This window comes from Heloderma suspectum, chromosome 14 (assembly GCF_057233095.1).
Source record: "Heloderma suspectum isolate Gila_16-S chromosome 14, 16-S_ref, whole genome shotgun sequence".
NCBI classification, from domain to species: Eukaryota; Metazoa; Chordata; class Lepidosauria; order Squamata; family Helodermatidae; genus Heloderma; species Heloderma suspectum.
The window spans coordinates 2,818,352-2,837,129 of NC_139471.1; the positions used below are offsets into that span (position 1 = coordinate 2,818,352).

General features: G+C 47.3%; 1 protein-coding gene across 1 annotated transcript in view; it reads left to right on the top strand.

Moving 5' to 3' along the window:
- CCDC187 (coiled-coil domain containing 187) overlaps positions 1–18,778 on the top strand; it is a 73,179-nt gene that overhangs the window by 45,349 nt on the left and 9,052 nt on the right. Inside the window, exons 12-16 of the mRNA XM_084821287.1 lie at positions 5,191–5,288; positions 11,353–11,498; positions 13,778–13,965; positions 15,970–16,057; positions 17,971–18,123. Coding sequence (XP_084677413.1) covers positions 5,191–5,288; positions 11,353–11,498; positions 13,778–13,965; positions 15,970–16,057; positions 17,971–18,123 — 673 coding nt within the window. The remainder of the gene's footprint in view (positions 1–5,190; positions 5,289–11,352; positions 11,499–13,777; positions 13,966–15,969; positions 16,058–17,970; positions 18,124–18,778) is intronic.

Below are 18,778 nucleotides of genomic sequence, written 5' to 3' on the forward strand. Positions count from 1 at the left end.
ACCACGTTGAAGATCTCTGTCAAGGTAACCGTGTTTAGCTTTGAACTGTGTTAGAATTGCATAGAGCCTGTAGCTACTGACCATCGGCTATATGATTTCTGAAGAGCGTAACCATTAAGCTTTTGCCGTGGGATTCCCTGCAATGAAGAAATCTCACTGATTTAAGTGTCCAGTGTTACACTGCCTAAAGTGTGTGCGCTGAAGAGACCGAGAAACCAGACAGCATGTTCCTGGCCAAGCCAAAATCACGCTACCACCATGCTCCTGAAAGCTGCAATAAACTGTGTAAGCTGGGAGACCCAACCTGATTGAGAAGAAAAGAAGATATTGGAGCAACTGTCTTAAAAAACAATGAGATCTGTGTAGCTGGCTGGCTGACGCTGTCAGCGATGTTACAACTTTAAATTAAGACTGTTTTCCTGTTTGAGACCCCAGCGAAGAAAGCTGACCCGAGTTATTTGTTGCCCATGCCAAAGCAAAGATTTAGCTGCCCTGTACCTCATCATGTCCTGTTTTGAGCTTGGGATTTACAAATACAAACAAACTGAGAAGCTTGCCTTTGAAGTCCTGCAAATCACCCCACTGCCTCTCCGAAGATTAATGGCTGCCTGAAAAATGCAAGTATAAGGCGATGCCCATCACCCCCCAGCGTCCTGAGTTTTGGCACTCAGTGTTTCAGTGCTTTCGTGTACCCGGTTAGAAGAGAAAAAAAAAAGAGTAAGTTTTTAAAATGTCTGTGAGAACTTGACAGAAGTAGAATAAAATTTACAGAGGAGTTGCCCAGGTTAAAGCGTCACGGCTAGAGAGCTGAGCTGTGCCGCTCTGTTTAGACAGAGGCCTTGCTAAAAAGTTAAAGGCCCTTGTCTGTCAGAAGGGGTGTAGGGCCACACTTCCCCTTTTTAAACTGATGCAAAAGTGGAGAGCCTTTGCTGGAAACATCGCATCTTCATTGCCCAGAGCCTTCTCTGTTTGCCTCCATCATCATCTGGGCTTTTTAGAGACACTCTGCACATGAACTAAAATTTTAAATTGTCAAAGACTTGCCATGGACAGTGCTGTGAAGCTTTTGATAAACTTGAACTCTCATCGCTGTGGACCGTGTGTCTGTGTTTGTAGTCAGCTCAGTGTACAGCAGGCTGAGTTTGATCTATGACTTTTAGATTTCCTTCTGCCAGAACTCATGCAGCAGAGAGTTGCCGAGGCAAAAATGGTGACCTAAAACTCTTTGCGTGTGTGGCTATGCCTGTCCCTTGATTTTAATGGGCCCTGAGCTTTCAGCCAGAAGAGCAGTATGATTGCTGGATCTGCTCCATCATGCCTTACTATGCAAAAAGTGTTTTCCATTCATTGTGTTAAATTGCAGAAAAAGTTTGTTGTGTATATTTTATGATTTCTTAGATATCATAAAATATATGTGATATTTGCAGATTAGTGTTAGTTGCAACTCCAAATGATACTAAGTGTGGTTCCCAATGGATGACAAGGAGAAAAGACAAAGGCAAGTAGAAAAGAAGGAATAGAGAAAGTAGCAGACAGAGAAGAGAGAAAAAAAGAAAAAAGAAAAGGCAAGAGGCAAAGAAAAAAAACATTTGTAGAAAAGAAGCGTGGCCATAGTTGCCCCCAGGGTAAATTAAAAGCAGCTGATTGTGCCTGGAGCTTATTACCTGGGGTAAAGTAGCCACAATAATGTAATAGTTCTTTAAGATGAAGAAAATGTAACTAGAAGGAGAAGAAGAGCCTATCCCAAATGTGTGTCATTGGGACTAGTGTAAGGCAGAAAGGTTTAAGTAAGTGAGTTTAACTTGAGAAAGACAAAGAGACAAGGCTGGTGCATGGAGCAGAAAGTTTTATATAAAAAGTTTGAAACATGATCTGCAATACAGGCAGATCAGCAAAGAAAAAGAAAGCAAAAGAAAGAGAAAAAATTTGTCTTCCCATACTAATGAATAAAAGTGTTATCAAGCACTTTGGGAAGCGAAGTTGTTTACAGGAAGCTGTGCCTGAGAACCAAACACTTCTAGCCTATGCTGAAAATGCTTGCTAGTGTTGTGTTGCCTCATGGGTAACATGTATGGTATAAAACCCATTTAGCCCAATAGTTCGTGGTTCAGAGAAGCTGTCTGATCCAACCATTAAGTACGCCTGTGTGCTGTAAGTTACCCAATAAAGTCTCCTTGTAAGTAACCCCCCCCCCCCGCTGGAATCCCAAAACACAAGTGGGGCTAGTGCACCTCACCCAGTATCAAACCCTGCTGTTAAAAGCCGTAAAAGCAGGTATAAAGAAGTCAGTTAATATGACCAAAGTGTCTAAAGTGCTGCAAGGTGCCACCGAGGCCCCAGAGCGTACTTGGAGCGTCTTTCAGATGCCTATCGCCAGTACACCCCCCTCGACCCAGAGGCCCAAGAAGACGTAAACAAAAAAAGAAAAGAAAAAGACCCGGCAGAGGCAGAAGATTCTTAAAAAAGAACCAGTGTGCCCAGTGTGGACAAGATGGACATTAGTGGCATGAATGCCCAAATAAAATAAATCAAATACACAAAGGAGAAAACCAAAGGGGCCAGAATGGGCGAAGAGGGAGACAGCTTGAGAGGGGCCGTGACATTGACTTCATGATTGACACTGGAGTGGCATCAAGAGCAAGCAAACGTTAGCCTTAAACAAGAAGTCCAAACACTGAGCAAAGTTCTTCAAGCCCAGCGTCGCTTTGTCTTACAAAATAAGCCATTCCTATCACAGAAGTTCATCCTTTCCGACCAAGAGTTAAAGTATGAGTTAAAGAGGGAAAAATAACCCTTTGACTCCCAGATGGAGAGGACTGAAAACTGTCATACTTTCCACCCCCGCAGCTATGAAAGCAGCTGGAGTTAAACCCTAGATACATTGGACACGAGTCAAGAGAGCAAGAGGGGGAGAGTAGACTGTAAACAGAAATCCTGAAAATCCTTTAAAACTCATTCTGAAAAAGCAGTAAGAAGACTCAGGCTAGACCTTACTGTGGACACACCAGGAGACTGTCCCCCTGCATACGGTCAGACCTGCAACTGGAGAATTGAAGAAGGGGACTAGACCCTACTGCAGCTTGCCAGGTGAATAGCCGCCCAGCGTACGGTCAGATCCCAAAGAAGATCAAACATGCGTGTTGTAGTGTTAGTAGTGTTGCATTGTGTCTCCTTAATAAGGTGCAAAAAGGGGGGTCTGCCCCTGGAAGGAGAAGTTTGTCCCAGCGATTTGCTGATCATTACTGGCTTCACCTGGCTAACATCACGAAAGTAAAACATTTTTGTTTGCCAAGAGGTATACCTGCAAACAGGCTTATTAGCTCTTGCCTAATACCTGTCTGTAGACATCCTAGGAAAATTCAAAAAGATACCATGTTAAGAGTTTATGGTGTAAGTTTAACTTATTCCCAAAATGCTAATTGGGGCGTGGTTGCAAAGATCCTACCCCCTACAGAGTTCACTCTACGCACCCCCATCATTGCTGAAACAAATGCTATGTGTGCACGAATGCTTAATTGTCAAAAATTTTCCAGAAAATATAAAGCTATCCCTGGCTCCCTTCCACTGTAATAAAATTCAAAACATATCTTTTAATGATGCCCACATGCTTTTGCCTCATGGATGGTTTTAAACATGTAGTTCCCGCACTTGGTCATTCATTCCTGCCAACTTGTCTAATAACCACCCATGTTGCCTCAGCCGCCAATTGAACTGGTGCCAATTCTTCCCCTGTGGCCCGAGAAAATCCGTCGACGGCAGCCTCGAGCACTCCAACTAACTAAAAATTGTAATAGTCATGTGCAGTTATATTCTGACTCAGAAAAATTGGCCTTAGCAATGTCACTGGTTGGGGTTCCAGGTTTAGCCTTGGCTGATGGTCTGGAGATCAACCGGTTAGCTTGCAGCTTACCCAAAAGCACAAATGCCACCTCATGAGCATTGTCATTGTTAAATAAAGAGTTGCGTGATCTAAGAGGTGCAGTTCTAGAAAATAGAGCTGGTATAGATTACCTCTTCCTTCTTCATCATTTAAGTTGTGAGACCCACCAAAAGCTCTGTTGTTTTAACTTAACTGATAATGGCAATGCTGTAGATGAACAGATCAACAAGCTGCACAATATAGTAGCTAACAAAACAATAAGACAAAACAATTAGCTAAATTAGTTAACCCCTTGGCTTCCAGATCTTAGCTGGCTTAAAAGCATTGTTCATCCTAATTCTACCAGTGTTGTTCATAGAGATACTGTTATGTCTCTGCGTTCCTTGTCTTATGCGCTGTTTAACCAATCTGTTTTATGTCTCAGCTAGTAAAACTGCTGCCCTCTACACTCTAATAGCCCAACAAGAGGCTAAGTAATATGTATGTCACAAAAAGCTTTGTATAGTTATCAGAAATGCTATAATTGTAATGAAATTATGCATTTAAGGGGGGAATGTAGCAGCCATATCGGGGGTCAGACTAAGTAGCCTCATGCAGTCTCATGCTTCATGTTCTTGCTGAGCTCTTTCTCCCTTGAATATATTGTTGTAAGCTGACGAGACACAGGAATTCCTTATCTTGTCAAAGGTCATACAATTGTATATCTTGTTCTCTGCTGTTCTCGTCTGTTCTCTCCTTATCATGGCTACCCTATAACCCAGTTCTTGTATTATAAACAATGGTGCTAGGAGAAGAAATGTTGAGGACTGCAACCCCACACGGGAAGGGGAGGAGGAGCCGTTTCATATGTGTCACAATGTCTATAAAAACAATGTGCTGATGTATTTCGGGGCTTCTGGCTCTTTGGAAATGATTCCAGCCTTAAGCCCGCGCGTTAAATAAACAATCTCTTTTTCCTTCACTCCGTGGTCTCTCTGACTCTGGGTTCTGCAATACCATGGGGTTTTCTTGGCAAGAATACTGGAGTGGGTTGCCATTTCCTTCTCCAGTGGACCACATTTTGTCAGAACTCTCTGCCATGACCTTTCCGTCTTGGGTGGCCCTGCACGGCATAGCTTATGGCTTCACTGAGTTACGCAAGCCCCTTCGCCACAACAAGGCAGCGATCCATGAAGGGGATCACAAATAATCCATGAAGGGGATCACAAATAGTTGTTAGGTGATGACAAATGGGGGTTGGGGAATGAACTCTGTTTGGGGTGTGTGTGTCCCACATTGAATTCACATTTCTCCCTCCCTATTCATTGTAGACTCCCTCTTAGACCATCTACCAGCCCCAAGACTGATGGCTACAGTGGCCCCCACCAGAACACTTGGATGGATGAAGGCAGCAGCAAGAAGCATCTTGGTAAGTTGGCATGTGAGACAATGCAGGCAGCTCAGGCAGGACCGGGCCTCCCATGAAGCAATGTTCTCCCCAGCCTCAGGTGGCAAGAGAGTTTGGGCTGGGGATGAGCTCACGGGTGCAGAACCTTTTCCCTCCATCTCTCAAATTGCTAGAACCCAATGGGGTCATCCCATGAAGCTGGTTGGTGGGAGATTCAGGACAGATGAAAGGAAGGGCTTCTTCACACAGCACATAGTCAAACTATGGAACTTGCTACCACAGGGTGTAGAGATGGCCACCCATTTGGATGGCTTTAAAAGGGGTTGGAGAAATTCCTGGAGGAGAAGGCTATTAATGGCTACTAGTCTTGATGGCTCTGTGCTACCTCCAGTATCAGAGGCAGTGAGCCTATGTACACCAGTTGCTGGGGAACATGGGTGGGAGGGTGCTGTTGCACTCATGTCCTGCTCATGGGTTTCCTGTGGGGAGCTGGTTGGCCACCGTGTGAACAGAATGCTGGACTAGATGGACCCTTGGGCTGATCCAGCAGGGCTCTTCTTACGTTCTTAGGTTCTTAGCTCTTGCAGCCTGAGGGCTGAATTCCATTTATTTATTTATTACGTTTCTCTGCTGCCCAATAGCTGAGGGTCTCTGGGCATTTCAGGGAAGTGCTTGGGGGCCGCATTCTAGTGGTGGCCAGGGCCAAAGATGAATGGGGTGGGGCCACCCTACCAGCCTATTTTAGGTGAAAGCTCTTACTGCTGGGAACTGAGCTTTAGGAGAAGCATTTCAATCTTTCAGGAAGCTCAGAAGCTGGGAACCCCCTGAATGTTTGGTGGCTGGGGACAGGGGGTGGAACCACAGGAAGGGGGCCCTGCACCCCTGAACTAGGTGGTCTTTATATTAACAAACCTGGAAATAAATTTAGACGCTCTGCTGGGTTAAAAACAAAGAGTCGAGCAAAGGGCTGGATGCGCCCGATCTTGTCTGATCTCAGAAGCTAAGCAGGGTCAGCCCTGGTTAGTACTTGGATGGGAGACCGCCTGGGAATCAGGCTTCCTGCATTGAGCAGGGGGTTGGACTTGATGGTCTTGTAGGCCCCTTCCAACCCTACTATTCTATGATTCTATGAGTCCATCAAAGCCCAATGCTCTTGCACCCCAAAACGAGGCTTTGGGTCACCCCATATTATGTACCTTGACGTAGTTTTGAGGGCCTTGCAGTGCGGGCTGCCCAAAACTGTTTCCTGGTGTTGCTCCCATCGGCTCCTCCTTGGAAGCTTCTGCACGTGACACGTTGAACTTGTGACAGCGAGAAGCCCTAGAAGGGAACGGTGGGTCGTAGGACCGAGCGACCGCTCGCCTAAGCCAGCCGTGGCAGCCAGGAAGGAAACGGTTAAGCAGGAGACAATAGCAGGAGAAAGAGAATGGGCTTTTGTGTCTCTTGGGCAAGCACAGATGGAATATTGTTCGAAGGAGACAAAAACACATCAGGTAATCTTGGCTGAAAGCGGGAAACCCCTTTGTTCAGCCCCTATTTTGTTCTCCACACTGCCTCCATAGACATCCACAAGCAAACAAACTGGGAACTAGCCAGATATGGGGCCGATGGGGCAGCCGGGACCATGTGCAGAAGAGTGTCTGAGCTGATCTTGCATGCTTCAGGGTGTGAGAAGAGAACGTGAGCATCTGCCCAAGTTATTCTGTGCTTTTGCCTTCGCCTCAGGGATCGGTTTAAGCTCAGGGGTTGGCAACTGGGTGTCCTCCAGGCCTTTTGGACTACAACTCCCATCAGCATGGCCAATGATTGAGGATGGTGGGAGATGTCGTTTAAAACATCTCAAAGCTGCCAGGTTGCCTACCTGACATCTAAGGCAAAGTGGATTCAAGTGTCAGGTGAGAAGAAGCCCTTAGCAGCCCTCAGCCCTGGGGAAGGCAGGTTAAAGCCTCTTCCCTCCCCTCACCCAGCATTCCCTGCAGGAAAGGCAGCTGTTTCCGAAACAGTGATCTTGATTAGGACTGCTGGTGGGGGGGGGGTTAAAGCCCCTCCCCCCAGAAATGCTTATGAAGATCACTGTTTCCGCACTGCTCACTGAGGGAGTGGGGAAGAGGCTTTAACCCAGGGGTGTGGAATGTCTTTCAGCTGGAGGGCCAAATTCCATTTCAGAGAAGCTCTCAGGGGCCGCATTCCAGTGGTGGGCAGGGCCAAAGACCAAAGGGGAGGGGCCAAAGTCCAAAAATGCCGGCCTATTGTAGCTTAAAGCTCTTCCTGCCAGTAACAGCCTTAGGAGAGGCATTTCAGTTGTTTACAATGCGGGGAAAACTGCACAAAAGCCAAGAAAGCACCAATTATTATTTCTAAATCTGCATCTCTCTACATTAATTAGCATATGTAAATTTAATGCAAATACCTTTCTTCTTGTTGTTGCTTTGGTGATGCATTTCCTCTTTTTTGGCATGGTGTAAGTGCCAAAACCTTACACTTTTTTGTAAGGTTTTGGCACTTACCAAAAACCAAACTGGACTCAATGGACTCAATGGTCTTATAGGCCCCTTCCAACCCTACTGTTCTATGATTCATCTCTGTTAGGAGCAGGTCTTAGTTAAGGCAAATGGGTCTTCAATGCCCATTGGGCATTGAAACTGGTGGGGAAGTGGGTATTAAATCAGACTGCTTTTCCCCAAGCTATGTAGGGCTTTAAGGCCCTATTGACTGTGAATTGTGCTCCAAAATGGACCAGTAACCACTGAAGATGTTTAAGCAATCCCTCCAATGACTGGTCCCAGTTAAAACTCTAGCAGCTGTGTTTGGGGCTAGCTGAAGTTTCCAAACAAACTCCAAGGGCATTTAAATGTAAATTTTGCAGCTTTTTCATGATACATCTGCCAATTTATGACTGTTTCTTAACTTTTCAGTAGTACTTTGCCAACTTGGCAACAGCGTCAGCTGCCTCATGAACCTTGGTAGAAAAGAGGAATCAAAATGAATGAATAATTAAAATAAATACATAAATGCATTGGATAGTCCCTCAAGAAATTGTGCTCCGCGAGGAAGAAAATAATATACATTCCTGTAAGGGGTTCCATAGTCTTTCTTTCTTTTTGTGCCATCAGAGGGTGCTATTTTCTTATTTGCATGTGCAAAGAGAAATTAAATAAAGTGTTTTTCACATGAGACAATCCCCTGCGGTTTTATTCTTAGCACCACAGGTCTACAATTCCTGATCCATCTCTTATCTGAGATAGCTGGCTGGTCCACCGGGGAGGGGGGATCCAAAATCCACAGTCGGGCAATACCTGTACTAGAACCAACCAAAATTCCACAAAAATGTGCAAGCTTTCGAGCACTCCAGAACTCCTTGTCAGGCTGAGTAGAATCACTCTAGCATGCAGGTTTGCTTTGGCAATGGTTAAGGTTGCAGTCCTATACACAGCTACCTGGAAGAAATTCCCATTGAACACAATGGGGCTTACTTCTGAGTAGATAAATGGACTGGATTGCTCTGTTGGCAACTCCACCTTAGTCTCCAATCCTTTGGGTGGAGTCTCATTGTTACTCAGTGGTGTAGTGGAGGCAGGGCTTTCAGGGTTGCAGCCCTGGCACGTCTTTGTTAGTAGGGATGCTGATGTCATCTGCCAGCCCCCTCAGAGTTCCCTGTTCCCTCTTAGCTGCAGTCCTGGGGGAAAATGGTAACTGGGGGGAAAGGGATTTTCCCAACAACAACAACACATTGTTGTAATGCCAATTTTGGGGCGGCCTACTCTCGAATGGGCATTGAAGACCCATTTGCCTTAACAAAGACCTACTCCTAACAGAGATGAATCATAGAACAGTAGGGTTGGAAGGGGCCTATAAGACCACTGAGTTCAACCCCCTGCTCAATGCAGGAATCCAAGTCAAAGCATCCTTGACAGATGGCTATCCAGCTTCATCTTGAATGCCTCCAGGGTGGGAGAGCCCCCCACCTCCCTCCCTAGGTAATTGGTTCCATTGTCGTACTGCTCTAACAGTCAGGAAGTTTTTCCTGATGTTCAGCTGGAATCTGGCTTCCTGGAACTTGAGCCCATTATTCCGTGTCCTGCACTGTGGCATGATCGAGAAGAGATGCTGGCCTTCCTTGTGTTGGAAAACTGTTAGAACGAGTTTGACCTGGAACAACCCAGTTGTCTGAATATTTGGACTCTCCTTGGGGGCATGGCTCTGAAGACTGTCGGGATGAGTGCTTGCATTTCAACATTCACCACTACATTGGTATTCTTGCTGCAGTTTTTTCAACATCCAAGCATGTGTTTCTGGAATTAGGGATTGCTGACATCCGCGAAAAAGCGGGGGTTGGGGACGTTGCCCTTGAGAGAGCGTGCGCCTGTCCAGTGTGAAGCGATGAGAAAAATGGGTCTCCAGCTCCGGCTTCTCTTCCTTTAATTAGGAGTTTTGTTGAAGTCCACTTTAACTCTACAGATGTGGTGGAGAAAGCCATTTAATAGATCAGCAGGCGAGAGTGATTTTAAAATAGTGCCTTCAGATGCAATCCTAGTAGAAGTGAGAGTTTGGAGGGGGGGGGCGTGATACTTGAGACAGATAATGCAAGGCACAGCAGTCTAAGTGTCACACAATTAGGATAACATGCAAATTGCGGGGGGTGGGGGTAGGATTAGGGATGAATGCCAGAAGAGTCGTTGTGTAATTGACAGAGCAGACAACCAATCATCCCTCAGTTGCATCTGATGAAGACAGGGATCACATCTGACATAGGAAGCTGCCTTCTACTGAGCCAGACCCTTGGTCCATCTAGCCCAGTATTGCTGACACTGACTGGCAGCAACGGCTCTGCAGGGTTTCTTTCCTGGCCCTACCGGAGATGCTGCCTGGGATCGAACCTGGGACCTTTTGCATGCAAAGCAGGGACTCTACCACAGAGCTACAGCCCCCTCTCTAATAAGCAAGTGCCTCTGACCATGTGCAGAGTGATTTACCTAAGAAGCTACCTTAAATCCAGTCATACCCTCTGTTCACCTAGTAGTATAGAAAGGTAATATAAATCAATCCCTGAAGTCTCCCCCCTCCCCCCGATTTAATTTACCCTGGTCATGGCTAGAAAGAAGCTCTAGGCTTGATTAGTAACTTTCACCTAGTTCCTCACCTTGATATCTGAAGTTTCTTGTTTGGGATTTGCTGAGTTTTCCAACCATGCCTTTTGCTTCCGATTTGCTGCACCCTGTCTCTGTCTGGGGATGGTCTCCAGTCAGCCGCATGCCCAAGATGAGAAGCAACCTTCTGGGATTTGTGGTCTTAACTTCGGGTCCCTTGGCTAGCTCTGCCGTCGTTGCTTAGGCAATGTTTATTTCCACTAAGTTTCCATTTGCTTTCCCACATGTCCCCTGTGCTTTAATGCTGTGCCTATATTTCTTTCCTTGAATAGTATGCAGCATTTGTTTAAAGTGTTTCCACTTCCTCTGCACGGCGGGGTTGGGGGAGTTTCTGGTGGTGCTTTAAGTCAGAGTACTGAACCTCTTTCAACCCAAGGGTCGAATTCCATTTCAGAGAAGCTCTCGGGGGCCGCATTCTGGTGGTGGGTGGGGCCAAAGCCAAAAGGGGTGTGGCCAAAACACCAGCCTATTTTAGCTTCAAGCTCTTCCTGCCAGTAACTCAGCCTCAGGAGAGGCATTTCAGCCTTTTAGAATGGGGGAAATACTACATAAAAACAGGAATAGGAGCAAAACACTGGTGGTTGGGGGCAAGGGGTGGTCCCAGGCAAAGGGGTGTGGCCATCTGGGCAAACCCAGGCAGGCCAGATTTTGCTCCAGAGTGTGAAATTCTGCACCCCCCACTTTTAGCCTTTGAGCCAGTTTTGTGCAAGTTTGCCACCCAGAGTGCAGCAGCCATGCAGAATCATGCAAGCTCTGTGCAAGGGTTTTTGGTGGTGTGTGTCGAAGCTAGCAATCTCACACACCCTTACTTGGGCTTAAGTCTCCTGGGTCTCGGTGGAACCTACCTCACAGTAGATGTGTTCAGGAGGGTGTACTACGCCAGCCTGGGCGTCCACACGATGCCAAGACACGGAGTGCTGAATGTGCTCTTTCTCTAGGGCTTCAGCCTGGACAGTGTTCACCCCAACAGCGGCACCACACCTCTGGCCTGTCATCAGCCCCTTCTGGCAAGCCGCCCCACAGCAAAACCACCGCTGCAGGAGAGTTGGGCGACGGCCGCGAGGCAGCTGATTCCACCAGCCAGGTACAGGGGTTTCCCCTCACTTCTTGTCTGCGTCCTCCCAGAGCAGCGATGTGGCTTTTCTGGAGAATGCTCTATGCAAATTAGGCTCATTTGCATAGGCTCATTTGCATCAGGAAGTTTTCTGTTTGCACTGGGAAACAGAACGCTGGATTAGATGGACGCTTGGTCCGTTCCAGCATGGCTCTTCTTGTGTTCTTATATTCTTATGCTCACTGTGGATGTCAAAGAAACCCACAACAGATTCAAATGGGTTTGGGGTTTCTATGAATCTGACCTGTAGATTCCACAGCAGACCAGCTTTGTCTGAGTCACGTGGATTCTGTGGACTTGGGGACCATTCTTTCAGTTTTGGAGGGGATTTGCGTTAATTCGCATTAGCGCTAATTCACATGAGCGTATGTGCGCATTTGCACAAGTGCACATTAGTGCTAGTTCGCACTTGCAGTAATGCACATGTGGTAATGTGTACAAGAGTGAAATTCTTTTTAAAAAAATCCATCAATGAGCAGATGATGGAATGAAAGATGCCAGGCAATCTGAGAAATGCAGATGGAACAGGTTTATCAAAATCTGTACATCTCTCATGCTCACCAAGGTTGGACCCAAGGTTGGACCCTTGGAATGGCACTTCCTGTGTTCATGTGTTCTTCTGTTCTTATGCCCCATCCCTCCCACTTTTTAAAAAAAAAATTAACACATTTTCTTACCAGCAGCTAAGACTGCTGTGAGATAAGTTTCTGGTGGTGCTGAAAACTGTGGGTTCAAAGGAGTTCTTTAGTGTGGTATGGCTTGGACCCACCTCTGCCTTGGACTCAGGCCTTTGGGCAAGTTATTTGTCGTTTGCCACACCTCCCTTGGCAGCCATTTTGTGATGGTGCCTAGGACAGTTTCTCAAATTGCCCGATGCGCACAAAAGATTCCCTAATCCTGTCCTTGGGTGCGATCAATTTTAGCTTGTTTATTTTCCTTGTATTTAGTAAACAAAGCTAAAAAAAAAGACAGTACCCTCTGCTAATTTTTTGTCCTGATTCATCACAAGTATTTCACCTGAAACATTTGAGGGCGGGGATTAAAGCTTACTTAGGGCATAATCCTATGCATGTTTAGACAGAAAAATGTCCTACAGACAAAGTTGGCCAGAGAATTGTAGGACTTTTTTCTATATAAACATGCATGGGATTGCACTGTTAAAGTGATTTAAATGTAGTGTATTGGGACAGAAAAAAGAACATGGGGTACTTCTTTTTTAAAGATTTGTTGTTTCTTAAATACAAAGAAGATAAGCATGCTAAATTCGATCACTCTCTTCCGGATCATAACATTTTCCAAAGCAAATAACCCTCTGCAAAACAGCCTCATTTGCACGGGAAAATTTCCCAATTTATTTTCCCCCACAAAACCCACATTACTAAAGAAAACAGGGGAATCTGAGGTGTGTGTGTGTGTGGGGGGGGGGCAGAAGATGTCATCTTCTCTGCTAGTCAAAACGTCCCAGGGCTTTGACTCTGCGAACCTTGGCTCCAGTACGCCACTGGCAGGGGCGGAGAGGTACAAAGAACAATGAAAGCAGGAGGAGATGGTATAGATAGATAGATAGATAGATAGATAGATAGATAGATAGATATTACCATGGTAACAAACATAGGATGCCCTTCATAGTGGAAGAGGCCTAGAGACAACTATGGGTCGGGATATGAGGGATCCCCTTGGCAACAGCGGCCCCATCATCATCTTTACCATCATCACATTTATATTCCACCTTTTTACCTCTTGCAAGGAACTCAAGGTGGCTTACATGGTCCTCCACTCCATTTCAGTCCTCACAACAACCATGTGAGGTAGGTGAGGCTGGCCCTAAACAGACTGCAGGTCCCCACAGAACCACCAGGAGCGGCTCATCCAGTGACCTCAGGGACCAGGAAGGCTGCTAAGGGGGAAGGCTCTCTCTCAGACATCCTGGTCACAAGCTGCGTACGCCTTCATATTTCTTTATTTCATTTATTTGTTACATTTCTATCCCGCCTTTCCTCCAAGGAGCACAAGTTGGCTTACATGGTCCCCCTCCTCTCCATTTTCACCCTCACAACAACCCTGTGAGGTAGGGTAGGCTGAGAATCAGCAACTGGCTGAAAATCACCCCGTCAGCTTCATGGCCGAGTAGGGGGGACTCAAACCTGGTTCCCCTGAGTCCCAGTCCAACACTCGAACTGCTACACCATGCTGCCTCTCAGCGAGGCCCCCAGATGGCGCGGCACAACCTGCTGTGATTCTGCTTTCAGTGGAGTGAGATGAGCCAGTTCTATGGGGGCTCCAGCACGTTTTGCCGTTTCGGCTTGACGATGGTGGAACAGTACCTGAGGGAAGAGGAGCTCCGAGCCCGACACCAGAGCGCCCTCCTCCGGCTGCGGGAGAAAGCCCTGCAGGAGAAGGCCAAGGCGGAACTGGCGTGGCTGGAGCACGAGAAGCGGTGAGGCTGCCTCTTGTCTGCATCAAGTGTAAAAACATCACTGGTGTTTGGGAAGCTGCTTGTCTGGGGTCTCCAATGTGGCTCCTGGGAGCCCCAGCAGGCCCAGGAACACCTTTCTTGGTGCTCAGCAGACTCCCTGCTTCTCCTTATTTTTATTTTATTTCTTAATTATTATTAAAAAAAAATTAAACTGGGAGGATGGCATGTTGCAAAGCAAAGTGCCACCCCCTGGCACCATCTTTATTTGGGTACCACAGAGTGTTTTGGGCCCCTCTGCCTTGTACTTGTGTTCTTGGGCAAATTACTTTCCTTTTAGTCTCACCATTTTAATCCGAGGAATGAGTGTGTTGTGACCGGCCATGCCCACCACGCCAGCTGTTTTATGAACTGGCATGGTGCCCACCATGGTGGCCATTCTGTGAGAGCGCCTACAACTTTCTCTCAAAATTTAACTGGGAGGTTGCCCTGCTGCAAAGCAAAGTGCTGCTCTCCATCACCATCTTTATTGTGACTCCTTTTTTTTTTTTTTTTAAGTCTCCCCAATTTGGTTTCTGGGAAATGGGTGTTTTGTGACTGGCCATGCCCACTATGGCAGCTGTTTTATGAATGGGCAATGGGCCCCCAATGGCAGCCATTTTGTGAGAGCACCTGTGACACTTCCAAAATTCCAGCTGCACCCACCAACCTGTTGGTATGGCCAGTGGTCAGAATTGCTGGACGTTGTAGTCCAAAACATCTGGAGGGCACCAGGTTGGGGAAAGTTTGTGATGGGTGTGTGTAGACCACATGGTGAATTGCCTGGCTGGTCTTCTAGGTTGATGGCTGTGCTGGCTGGGAATGCTGGGAGTTGTAGTCCAAAACATCTGGATGGCACCAGGTTGAGGAAGGTTGGCATGGCCTTCCTCATCACACAAATACACTCACACGCCCTGTGGAAGAGGAAGTGGTTCCCAGAGGGTCCAGAAAGCAAGAATAGGTCCACTGTATCTGGAGGGCGAGATGATCCCAAGCGCTGCCAGAAATCATTGGAGGCTGGTGGCTCCATTCTGGGTTTCAGTCAGAACCAGTCAGAACTCTAAAGGAGCTCTCCAAGGTGAAAAGTTTGAATATAGTCTATTTGCGAAGCATCTTGGAGAGTTCCTTGAGAATTCCGACTGGTTCTGACTGAAACCCAGAGCGGATTCACTGCCCCACTGAGAGCAGAGCTACCAGCCTCCACTGCCATAAATTCTGCAGCCTTCACGCTGCAGGTTATACACCCCAAGCAAACAGATTCAGTCTGAGGCAGAGGGTAATGACGATTGTTCCTTTGCATATGTATTTTCTCCCCCTCCACCCCAAGCCATGCTGGTTTAGTGTAAACAGATGGAAGCAGAACAAAAGGAGAAACTCTCGGGGACTGCATTCCAAGGGTGGGTGGAGCTAAAGGCAAAAGCGGCGGGGCCAGAATATTAAAAAATACCAGCCTATTTCAGCTTAAACTCTTCCTGCCCCTAACTAAGCTTTAGGAGAGGCATTTTAACCTGTTAGAATGGGGTGGGGGGAAACTGCTCAAATGCCAGGAAGCTATGAAACAATTGGTGGTCAGGGGAAAGGGGGCATGAATAAATGGGGAACCCCAGAGGGCTGGATTAGAATCCTAGGCAGGCCAGATTTGCCCCCCCCCCCCGGTCTGAGGTGCTGCACCCTTGATATAATATAATAAACAATTAATGCAAGAGTAATATATGTATTTTGTGTAATTCTTCAAGAGCTGATCTAGCAGAAGAGTAGCCAAGATATCAAATAATAATAACAGTAATAGTAATAACAACCACCACCACCACGCTAGCATCGCCCATGCCAGACCATCGTCACTGACTCAGTTTAGACTAAACAGGCTGAAGCAGGTGAATTGAAGAAGATGGCCTGGAGTCACACAGACCTCCCACGTTATCTGAGCTTTGGTTGACTGAATCCAAATTCGCTTTCTGGAGTTTGATTCCAGTCTCTTCCTGCTTTCAGCTGCCAGGATAGCTTGCAGGATGCAGCAGGAGTGTCGGCCACTGCTGAGAAACAGCTCACGCTCCTAACCAGACTGAAGCAGGAGCAGGTAAGGGAAAGGGGGCAGGGCTGTCACTCTCCCAGGCGGCGTTGTGGGTGGGAAGTGTCCTTAAATGGCTTTCCATTCAACCAGGCATGAGGAACCTTTGCCCTGCAGCTGGATATGGCCCATGGGAGTTCTGCATCCAGCCCATGAGTTCCTTTTCCAGGATCCGACCTCTTTCCCTGCAAGGAACAGCTCTTCTCAGCAGCTGACCAGAGAGAAGAGCTTTCCCTTGGTGAGCACTGGAAAAGGATTAACTTTTCCCAAAGGAGAGGGCTTGGGGCTGGGGGAAGAACCCACTGAGTGAGTCAGTCAGTCCTACTTCCCTCTGAAGCTTTCTCAGCCACAGCAAGTCTGCTCAGAAGTAAGCAGGACTGAATCAGTCAGCAACACTTTCAAATAGCATCCAACTACCTGCCATCTGCAAGGCTATGCAGAAGTAAGCATGAGCAGCATGCCTACTCACAAGCACACAGGACAAGCCTTTGAGGTAAGCAGGACTGAATCACTCACCAGCATCCTTCCCTGGCCCATCCCCCTCTCCCCTGCAGGGAAAAGCTCTTGTCTTTGATCAGCAGCTGATTGGAGACAAGAGCATTTCCCTGCCAGGAGAGAGGGAGGGACTTAGAGAAGAAGCTGGCAGAGCAGATGAGGAACTATAAGGGAAAAATTAGGTTCCCCAAACTAATATGGGGTGGGGTGGGGAGGGATATCCAAGTGTGAAGGGGTTGCTCAATCCTCCCCCATCACTGAGATTTCCTTAGGCTGCATGTACATAGTTTCCTCAGCTCCTCCTTGAATCCAAAAATGAGCTCAGCTGGGGGCAAAACAGCCTCATGGGTGCATTTGCTGGGGGAAATTGTCAGGGCCCCTCCTCATGCTGGCATTATCTTAGCAAACATGCAAAGAGGCCATTCTGCTGCTGGATGGGAATGAGAGTGGATGGGCTGTGATTGTGTCATGGATCAGAACCTTGAACCATCATCCTCGGAGGATCCTGATCCCTTGTCCTCTGAAGAAGAGGTTCCAGAGTAAGCAGCTCAGGAAAAGGACCTGGTCACAGAAAGGCATCATGAAGCTTCCCAGTCCCCAAGACCTAGTTCCCCAGAAAGACCCCAGGGTTGGCTCTCCTGCATCCAGAAGAGGTTGCCTTGCCATCTGCAGACTCTGAAGACTCCGGCCATGAGGACAGTCGCATGCAACAGCCACTCCATGTCGTCACAGCTTGAAGCTGCTGAAACATGCTGCCCTTTGAGACAAAGCCTCAGTCCATGTGGAGGTGGAATCAATCGGCCTAAATGTAACCAAATTCTTCTTTAAGGCTGAGTCTTGAGCTGCTCCTTGTTGGAGCAACATAAGGCAGCCCTGTCTGGCCTCCAGCCCCAGCACCATTTGGAGCTTTCCATGGTGCTGATGTCTTCCCATCTTGCTTCCTGAGAAACCCAACCTACTCTGACTGCAAGCAGACCTGGCAACCCAAGCTACAGCAGCGCCCAATGACCTGCCGCCCTCAACACAACTGAGGCAGAGTAGGGCATCGACAGCTTTCTGTGGTGCTGATGTATTCCCATCTGGCTTCCCTCAGCAACCTGAGCCTTGCTAAAGATCTGACCCATAGCAGTACCCTGTGCAACCCAGGCAGAGCATCCACAAAACCCACGGCCTCCAACGACACACAGCAACCTCCAGTCAAGGTCAGGCGTCTCACTTTTGAGGAAACCATAAATGGATTTTATGGAATTTGGATCATAGAATATTAGGAAGGTTGGAAGGGGCCTACAAGGCCATCGAGTCCAACCCCCAAGTTGGACTCAGGTATAATCGGATCCTTCGATTATACCTGAATTATCCATTCTGGTTTCCGGATGTAACAAGAAGAGAGGGGATCTCATTCCTTTCTTTCCTGTGTTTCTTTGTAGGCAGAAATTCAGCACCTGCAGAACATTGGCAGGGCTGCCCACCAGGAAAGGAAGCTTCTCCTGAAGCAGCAGAAGGAACTCTTGCTGGTGCAGCAGTCCACAGCGCAGCTCTGGCAACAGCTGTGCAAGCTGGCAGGAGTGCAGCCACAGCCGGTTAGTCGTGTCCATAAAGAAGACGCCTCTGCTGTCCTCTCAGCCTCCTGGATTATGAGGGGGACCCCGAGACAGACACGCTAGGGCCACAGGGGCCAGGAACACTGCTGCCCCCTCTGCTCCCCCTGCTCCTTGATATAAGCATGTGTGGGGGTCACATCGAGGGATGTCGAAGATATCCGTAACGGATTCAAATGAGTTTTGATTTCTATGAATCTGACCTGCATATTCTGCACTGGAGTGGCTTTTTTTGAATCATGTGGATTCCACGAGCTTACAGACCAGTTTTTCACTTTGGGGGGGGGGAGGATTTGCGTTAATGTACATTAGCGCTGATGCACATTTGTGCAAGTGTGCATACGTGCTAATGTGCACTTGCAGACTTGCGCAGATGTGCATTAGTGCTAATGCGAATTAGCACAAGTAGAACAAAATTCTAGTAAAAAAAAATCCAATTCTGTCAATGAGCGGACAATGGAATGAAATACAACTGTCAGTCCTCAAAACACAGATGGAATGGACAGAACAAAATCCATACTTCCCTAGTCACATTAGAGTTATGGGGTATGAGGCATACCTAAAAAATAGCAGTGCAGCTGCGTTCCTTAATAACAAAGGGCAGAGCAGGTGCTTAATTTGAGTCTGAGCTCGCAAA